Raw genomic sequence first — 9421 nt, 5'->3', positions numbered from 1 at the left:
CTGGGTCTGGGACAAAGGCAAGGCTTGATCAGGCAGATGGAGGAAGACAGCTGTACCACCCCCCATGTCACCTAGGGGCTTGGGAGCAAAGGATGCTCCCCCACGCCCCTCGGCTCCCCTCACAAGCAGCTGCATGAAGCAGGCACTCCATAACGGTGTAACCAAATCCTGATCACATCAGGAAACATTTTGCAAATTCAGAAGTCAGAGCCAAAGGGAAGTCTGGTATGGTCTCTAGCTAGCTGTCGCGGTTAAATGGGAGTGAGCGCTTCCTCCTAAGGAGGCATTTCTGCTGGCTCCAGGGCTTTGGCCACCTATAAAGCTTAGCAATGGGGAATAAGGAAACCTCCAAAGAGGAAGAGTTCCTGGGGAGTGCTGAAGAAGTAGCAACTTTTGGTCAAACCATGTTTGCTGTGGCAGACACCCTCGAAATCAGTGGTAAGGTCCTTCTCCCCCATAATGGGATTCCCCAGAAACCGAGCCTTTCTCCTGGGAGATGTAAGAAGTGACAAGTGGTAGAAAGTCTGGGTGTGCACCATTGTGGGTTCTGCACCTGACTCTCCCTAATGCACATCTGGAGTGCATCAGGCTGGAATTTCTGGAATGTTAATCGATGCTGTATCTTTAGCATCTAGTTGGTTTTTTTGTTTTATGTTTCATCGTTCCTCTAAATCATATTTAAATATTTTCCCTTGGGTAAATGTTGGAGCTTATTGAATGCTTAATGGGTGTCTTATTCCTTTGCATTGAAAGTGTTAAGTTGATAGTAGCATGTTCCCATTTCATATGGACTAGGTTGTGTTCGCCGCTCCTAATTAGTCTGTCTTAGATTGAACCGAGGTCTTAAAAATGCAGTTGACCCTGTCTTTATTTTTTTCTCAGGTTATCCAGGTGATACAATTTTAAAGCTCTGCAGCATTTAACGTCAGGGGCAGACTTGCTTCCCTAGGTGAACTCTGATTTCCCATTCTAGAACATTCTCCTGGAATCATTTTCCAAGGGGATTAGCCATTCCCACTCCTAGGCTTTTCTGGAAGTTGTGTATGTGGGAACAATAGCATCTCTGGGTGTCTCCCTCTCACACAGCATCTGTCTGTAAAGGTCCCTGGCTGGAACCGATGGGGGTACAAGTATGGAAAGTGTGGAGTCCTGCTTCTAGGAATTTATGGTATTTGTAGTGTGATAACAGAGGAAGGCATGTGTATGGATGACTGGAATCATTGTTGCTCATTCCGAACTGCTCAGAAGGTAGTGTTTTGGCTATGTGGCTTTTTTAAGAAACAGAAAATGTTCTAGAAAATCTAGCTGATTAAACATATCCAGTCTGCTGGGCACCACCTCAACCCCAAGAAAGGAACTGAATAAATATGGTAGCTAGCCTCGAGGAGCCCACACTTGATGGTGTGTCAGGGCATGCTGTTCCCCCCACCATCCCTATAAGCTGATCTTTGCTATACAGCTTGTCTTTAGCTGTGACTGAGATTTTCACAGCACATCACGGAAATATCTAACCAGGTATGAGGCCTGGAGGTCAGAGCTGACACCTCTTCCAAAGTTTAAAGGATAAAAGGGTTAGTTAGAGAGAGAAGAGGTGGATGACACACATGTCTGTATTATATTCACAAGGAATATTCCTAGAAACACAAATAGCTCCATACTATTGGTCAAAATTGGGAGAGAGGCTCAGTGGGCTTGAGGTTGGAACCAGAGAATGTAAATTTCCTGCTGAGGGATGAAACTGGAGAAGCTGGAGAGGCTGAAGTGGAGCTGGGAGTCACTCACTCGCTCACAGCCCAGCTCACTCACTGTGGACTCGGGGATATTTGCTAGGAAGAGCAGGTGAGCTCAGAGGAGAATGGCAGCAAGGGATGATGGGGCATGAGTTGGAAGGAAGGAAAAGAGAGAATGCCCTGGGGAGATTTTGGAAGACAGATCAGTAGGACTGAAATGAGGGAAGGGGGGAAGAGCAGGTGAGGGAGGATCAAGGGCCAATGGCAAATCCCAGATTTTGGACATGGGTTGTGTGTGCCATAACCTGAAATTTTAACAAAAGAAAGCATCACCAGTCAATGGTGAAACATTTTTCCTAAATGTTTCTAATACCTTCTAAGACAACAATTAGGGAACACATGGAACTTTCTAGATGAGCGCCATTATGAACGGCAACCACTGTGAGGTTCTGCAACATAGCAACCCTCAGGCTTACTTTAATGAATAAAACCACTTCTCAGTACTGAGAGACTCCAGGCATCTTCATCTATTTGTATTATGTCTGCTAAAGAGTTCCTTCCTGCTTTCTTTTCTTCCTTCTTCTTTCTTTCCTTCCTTTCCTCCTTTCTTTCCTTCCTTTCCTCCTTCTGTCATATTTGTTTTACTTCTGAAAAAACACTGTTTTAAATTTGCCAAAAATATGACTGAAAAGCATTTGTAATGTCAAGTTCTCATTTATTTTTCTGTTGTTCCCAGTATTAAGATATAAAATGCTGCCATCCCCTGCTCAATAAAAAATTGAACTTGTTTTATTTAACTATTTGGAGATACCAGGGAGATGTTTTAGCCAGGCACTGCAGAAACTTTTAGAAGTGAGCTAGAGATACTTTTGAAATATTCCCATTTTTCTCTAAAATTAACCTAAGACATGATGATGAATGTCACAGGCTATTCTATGGGCAAAATGTGCTGTGTCTCCCTGCCTCTGGCCTTGGCCTGGCCCCCCACCTTTTCCACATCCAGCCCTACTCTAACAAGAAGCCTTTATTCCACTATCTGGTCTGAAGACAAGGCACTCTGTCGACTTTCTTTTCTTTTTAGCAACTTCTTCAGGGTATTATTGACAAACAAAAATTGCATATATTCATGGTGCACATGCAGTGATTTCATCTGCGTGTACATTGTGAAATGATTACGCAAAGATGACTCTGTTCCACAGAACATGAACTCCACATGCCATAGGCTGTTGATGCACTTAGAGGCTAACAGAACCCCAGGTCTTCTTCATGAACTGGCGTTCAGCCCCGCCTCCCACCTCAACCACAACCACTGGAGCTTAAACAGGACTGTTTACACTTGTCCTGTGGATAATATCTTGCTGAGATTCCCTGGTCTCTGCCTTTTTGAAACTTAGGAACATTTGTCTGGCTCTGGTCTTCCTGTCTGGTTCCTCAAGAACTTGTTTCCATCTGTGAGTCTCAGACATTGAGCCCATCTACGCCTCTCACCCCAAATTTTCCACTGTATTCTCCATGAAATATTTTTTCCCACAAATTTCCGTCTGAAGAACATTTTTCTTGACAGAGAACACCCAAACAGAATGCAAGTAAAGAAGTTAAGGCTTTTGTTCTTGTTTGTCATAATTAATATTAACCATCAGACTCCATCAGTGAGTCTAGCTTCTTCCTGCTCTAAAAGTACTTTTAAACTTTTGCTAACACTTCTTAGTCCTCATGTCCATTCACGTTCTATTCTGCTAACATGACTGCTGTCGTCATGTCAATATTTCTCAATATCTTTTAAAAGGCTGTCTTTACCACAGAGGCTTTTTTTATAACTTTTTTTTATGGTCCTGGAGATTGAACTCAGGGCCTCAAGCTTGCTAGGCAAGCACTCTACCACTTGAATCATGCCCCGGCCCTTTTTGTTTTCAGCTAGGGCCTAGCACTTTTGCACTTTTGCCTGGGTTGACATCAGAAAATCTATCTCTGCCTCCCGACTTGCTGGGATTACAGATGTGAGCCTCCAAACCCAGCCCTAAATTTTTTTTATTGTGAAATAATTCTAAAGATTCACATAAAATTATAAAATACGTGCAGGAAGGTCTTTGTGACCTGTCACCAGGTTTGCCTCAGTGGCGCCATCTTGGTAGCTTTAGTACAACACCGCAACCAGGCGATTGCTGGAATATGACCCACAGAGTCCATTCATTGCTTCTACGAGGAACATTTCTGCACATGTGTGTAGTTCTATGCAGCTTTGTACTTACAGTCACACATACACCCTTCCATCCTCCACAAGCAACTGCCAACCCAGCAACTGTTGATCCATTCTGTATATGTAATTTTACCACGTCAGGAATGTTAGATAAAGGAATTACATCGTGGGTAACATTTTTGTGTGGTACTGGGAGTTAAACTCAGGATCTCACACTTGCTAGGCAGGCACACTACCACTTGAGCATCACTCCCAGCCATGTTCTTTGGTTATTTTTGAGACAGGGTCACTTTGATCCTCCTTTTCATGCTTCCCAAGTAACTGGGATGACAGGCATATGCCACCACGCCCATTTTTTAGTTGGTTGAGATAGAGCTGGATGTCAACCTCTATCTTCCCCATCCCTGTCTCCTCTGTAGCTAGGATTATAGGCTTGAGCCACCACACCAGGCCTGTATATAGTAGTTTAAAGATTAGTACTTTTTTTTCCCCCATAGTATAATTCCCTTGAGATCCATCTAGGTTGTTAGATATCAGTAGTTACTTGCATACGTATATATATTATTTGAATATACTCATTGTACAGGGGGATTCATTGTGACAATTCTAAATAGGCTATCATTGTACACTGGTTAGATCGCTCCTACAATCTCTCCCCCTTACCCCTGCCCAGTCCACTTCAAGCAATTGTAAGAGGTTCCATTGTTCTGTTTCATACACATACATGAAGTCCATCAACCATGTTCCTTCACCTTAATCTTTTCATTCCCCCTCCCCCTCCCACAAGTATCCCCCCCCCACACACACACTGTACCTATTTTACAGTCCTATCTTTCATTATTAATTTCTAAGTCAATGCTCAAAGGGGTGTCTCATTGAATCCCCACTGTGGCTATTCTTTGGTCCAGTCAACCCTTTTTATTACTCTCCCTTCCCCCTCCCTCCCCACCCCCCCGTTACCAACAGCTTTCAATACATATGGTTACATCCTCTACTTCACAGATGTCATGTTTTGAGATACCGTGGATGCTCCCTTTTCCTTTCCCTCTTTCCCCAAGTTCCATAGAGTAGGTCCATGTTACAAGCTTGTTCTACATATAGGTTTGTACATGATCATCTTTGTTTTTGTGTATATGTTTATCTTTGGGATCTATCTTCCACGTATGAGAGAAAGCATGGGACCTTTGTCTTTCTGAGCTGGCTTACTTAATAGTTAGTTCTTAATGCGTGGCATTGCATGATATGAATATACCACAGTCTGTTTAACCGTTTGCCCACTGAGGGCCATTTGGGTTGTCTCCAGTTTGGGGATTTTACCAATAAAGTTGCTATGGCCACTTGTGAAATGCGTTTTGTGTGAGTATTTACAGTCACATGATGGGTAAGTGCTCACCAGAGCAAGTGCTGGATTCCGAGTACATGTTTGGTCCATGTGAAGCAGCTGGTGTACCTTCCAGTGCTGCTACACCAGTTTCAATTCCACTAGCCATGTCAAACTGGCTGGCTTCCTCACAACCTTGTCAGCATTGGCATGCAATTTTTATTCTAGTTTTGGTTGTAGTCATTCTCATAGGTGTTTAGTGATATCTTGTTATAGGTTTTTGTTGTTGGGTTTTTTGCAGGGGAGGCAAAACAAGGTCTCGGTATATAGCCCAGGTTGGTCTCAAACTTGAGATCCTCCTGCCTCAGCCTCTTGAGTGCTCAGATTACAGATGTGCACACCACACTCCCTCTTCTTACAGTTTTAATTTGCATTTTCTTAATGGCTGATGATGGATACCCTCTTCATTGAACTGGGGTTTTTTTGCCCATGATTTGGTTGGATTGTTTGGTTTTGACTGTTTAGTTTTTTTTTTTTTAATTAAGAGTTCTTTATATACTCTGGCTACAAATCATTTGTCATATATGCAATTTGCAAAAATACTTTCTCCCACTCCAGAACTTGTATTTTTATCCTCGTGACACGGTCTTTCACAGATCAACAGGATTTTTGTTTGTTTGGTGGGTTTTTTTATTCTGATGAGGTCCACCTAACTTAATGATCATCCCTTTATGGATTAGGCTTTTGGTGTCAAGTCTAAGAAATGTCCACCTAGCCCTAAGTCCTAAAGATTTTTCTTCTGTGTTTTATTCTAAAAATTTTATAGTTCTACACTTTACAATTAGGCCTATGATCCATTCTAAATTGGTTTTTGTGTTAGGCCAGGGTCCCGTTTTCTCTCCATGGGTGCCCAGTTGTGTCGGAAGCAGATGTTGAAAAGGACATTCAGTCTTCATTTTTTTGTACCGTTGTCAAAAATCAGTTGGGCAACTGGGTGTGGCAACATGGGCAGGAGTTCCAGCTACTCAGGAGGCTGAGGCAGGAGGGTCTCTTGAACCCAGGAGTTCAAGGCTTGCCTGGGGAACACAGTGAGTCTCTGTCTCAAAAGAAAAAATAATTAGTTGGGCAAATTTGTTTGGGTCTATTTCTGGGCTCTTAATTTTTTTCCATTGAGCTACATGACTATCCATCTACCAAAACCACACTGTCTTGATTGCTGTTGCTACCTTGTAAGACTTAATATCAGGTAGTTATTCCTCACATTTTAGTCTTCTTTTCAAGATTGTTTTACTTATTCTGGCCTTTCCTTATAAATGTTAGTATCGGCTTGTCTATACCTAAAAAGATCCCAAGTTGTGATTTCAGTAGGAATTGTGCTAAACCTATAGATGAATGTAGAGAATGGAGTTCTTTACTATATTCAGCTTAAATCCATGAACATAGCATATCTCTTCACTTGTTTATTTGATTTTTTAAATCAGAATTTTGTAAGTTTTAGAATACAGATTCTGTTTGTTAGCTTTACCTCCAAATATTTCAGTTTCTCCCAAGCCATGTTTTAATTTTGGTTTCCAGTTGTTTCTTGTTAGTTTATAGCAATTTTGCTCTTGTAACCTCTTCTTTAATGACCTATTAGTTCTAGGAATTCTTGTTGTTGTTTTAGATTCTTTGTGATTTTCTATGTAGATAGTCACTTCTGCAAATAGGAACATTATTGCTTGTTACTTTCCAATCCATGTGTCTTTTTTGTTCTTCCCTTATTGCCTCAGCAAGAACTTCCCACTATTCTGAATAAGAGTACAAGAATGCCATTCTTGCCTTTTTCTCAATCTTAAGTGGCAAATATTCCGTCTTTCACCTCTAAGCATAATGTTAGCTTCAGATATTTTCTAGACGCCTTTTCCTTATTGAGAGTCTTCTAGGAGTTTCTACATTAGTTTGCTGTAAGTTTATTACTTGTTATGAATCATGAGAGTTTTACTGTGAATTTAATTATGCCACATGCCTTTCCTGCATCAATTATATGTTTTTTCTTCTTTAGCTTGGTAAGCTGATGAGCTATTTTGATTGATTTTCAAATATTGAACTATCTTCATATACTTGTAATAGATCCTGATTGGAGCTGGCATAGCATTCTTTTTATACATTGCTTGATACGATTTACTAATATTTTGTTGAAGACTTCCGTGTCAAAGTTCCTGAGAGATACTGGTCTTTAGTTCGTGTTTTTTCTTTTCCTCCTCCTACTCTTCCTTGTTCTTCCTATCTCCTCCTCTTCCTCTCCTCCTCCTCCTTCTCTTCCTTTTTTAAATTTTCTTCTTTGTCTTTCTTGATTGTCATATCAAGATAATTCTGACCTCATAGAGTGAGTTAGGAATTACTCCCTGTTCTTCTGTAAGAGATTGTGTAAGATTGGTCTCAATTCTTCTTTAAGTGGTTATTGGAACATTCCAGTAAAACCATTGGGCCTGAATATTTCTTTTGGAGGAGATTTTAAACTAAAAATTACATTTACTTATATTTATATTTTATTATATATTTTTATATTAAATTATAGACATTCAGATTATCTGTTTTATTTTGGTAGCTTGTAGTGTTCACTTAATTGGCCCATTTACTTTAAGTTGTGAACATAAAGTTAATGATAATATGTTCTTTTCTTCTTTTTGATGGTTGTAGAATCTGTAAGGAAATCCCATTTCAATTTTTTTTGCAGAACTCAGGGCCTCATGCTTGCTAGGCAGGTGCTCTACCACTTGAACCACTCTGTCAGCCCTTCAATTTTCATATTATGGTTTGCCTCATCTTAGTGTTTTATATTTGCCAGTCTTATTAGAGGTTTGCCAATTATATTGGTTTTGTTCCAAGAACTAACTTTTTCTTTCATTGATTTGCTCTATTTTAAATTTCATTAACTTCTGCTCTTATCTTTACGTATTAGCAGGCTTTTGCATCCTTATAGCCAAACACCTGGCAGAAGCAACTTAATGGAGGAAGGATTTATTTTGGATGGTGGTTTCAGAGAATTCAGAACGTGGTTGCTTGGCCCTGTGGGCTTGGTCAGAACATTGTGGCAGCAGGACCATGTGGTGGAGAAGAGTCAAGGTGGACAGGAAGCAGAAAGAAGGGATACAGGATAGGACCAGAACAAGATATAGCACCCCCAAAAACATCCAAGTGACCTATTTCTTCCAATTAACCCCAGCTCCTGCCTTTCACCACCTCACATGGATGTGGCCTGCACAGGCTGGGTGCCCTTTTTCTCTGCCATCTGCAGCAACCACCTTTGTCCTGGCTTGTGTTTCAGATCCAAAGCCCAAGAAGAGAAATGGGGGGAAATGCCTCATGGCGATAGTGGTCATCTACCTGATTCTGCTGTCAGCAGGTGCTGTGTTGCTGGTGGTCCAAGGTAAAGGAGTCTGGGTCCTATGTAGTACCTCCTGGAGAGCCAAACTGGCCCCTTTGATGCAAGCCTCAGGCTGAGTGGAGAGTCCTGAGACCATCACTGCAGGGATGCAAGGGCACAGTTCCAGCACACTGATGGGGAAGTGAAGGGTGTGTGTGCACGCATATGTGTGTGTGAGTGCATGCATACTTGCATATGCATGCATGTGTGTCTGTGTGTGCATGCATTGTACATGTGAGTGTGTGTCTGTAAGGCAGTGAAATATGTAGTAAATTCACGGAGGGTTCACCACACATATCTGACTCAAAGAATTTCCATCTTCTGGGTAAAAAGGGATTTTGTTCCTCTAACTTTCAAAGCATTCCCAGATAATGTCAAAATAACCAAGCAATTCCATCAGCAGATGTTGATGTCACTCAAGAGGTTGTGTGCACACTTGTCATGCACATTTGTCATGAACATATCAAGGTCATGTCTGAATACATCTTCATGTGAGACCAACATGCTAGCTGTCCTGCATTCACACCCAAGCATGCAGGAAGATCTAGCTAGATGAAGTGTGGAGATGGATGGTGGATGCCATGAGCACATCTCTAGGCCATGAAGGAATGTTCTATGGCTCTGACGCCTGAGTGTGGAAGAAGGAGGACATGTGTTCAAGGTGTAGGAAAAGCTCTGTGTTCATACCAAGTCCTAACAGCACCTGGAGATTGTGTTTACAAACTCAGGGCCTACAGAAGTCATGCATGTGTGACACAAGGGTGTCA

The 9421-nt window shown here is 41.5% G+C and overlaps 1 protein-coding gene across 1 annotated transcript in view; it reads left to right on the top strand.

The window, feature by feature from the left end:
• The first annotated feature begins 279 nt into the window (after nt 1-279).
• The window catches only part of Marco (macrophage receptor with collagenous structure), a 29418-nt gene continuing 20276 nt past the window's right edge, over nt 280-9421 (top strand). The window contains exons 1-2 of the mRNA XM_074070566.1: nt 280-438; nt 8556-8657. Of these exons, the coding sequence (XP_073926667.1) occupies nt 330-438; nt 8556-8657 (211 nt within the window). The 5' untranslated portion in view covers nt 280-329. The remainder of the gene's footprint in view (nt 439-8555; nt 8658-9421) is intronic.

This window comes from Castor canadensis, chromosome 4, assembly GCF_047511655.1.
Source record: "Castor canadensis chromosome 4, mCasCan1.hap1v2, whole genome shotgun sequence".
Lineage (NCBI taxonomy): Eukaryota > Metazoa > Chordata > Mammalia > Rodentia > Castoridae > Castor > Castor canadensis.
This window is presented reverse-complemented; position numbering and strand designations above follow the sequence as displayed.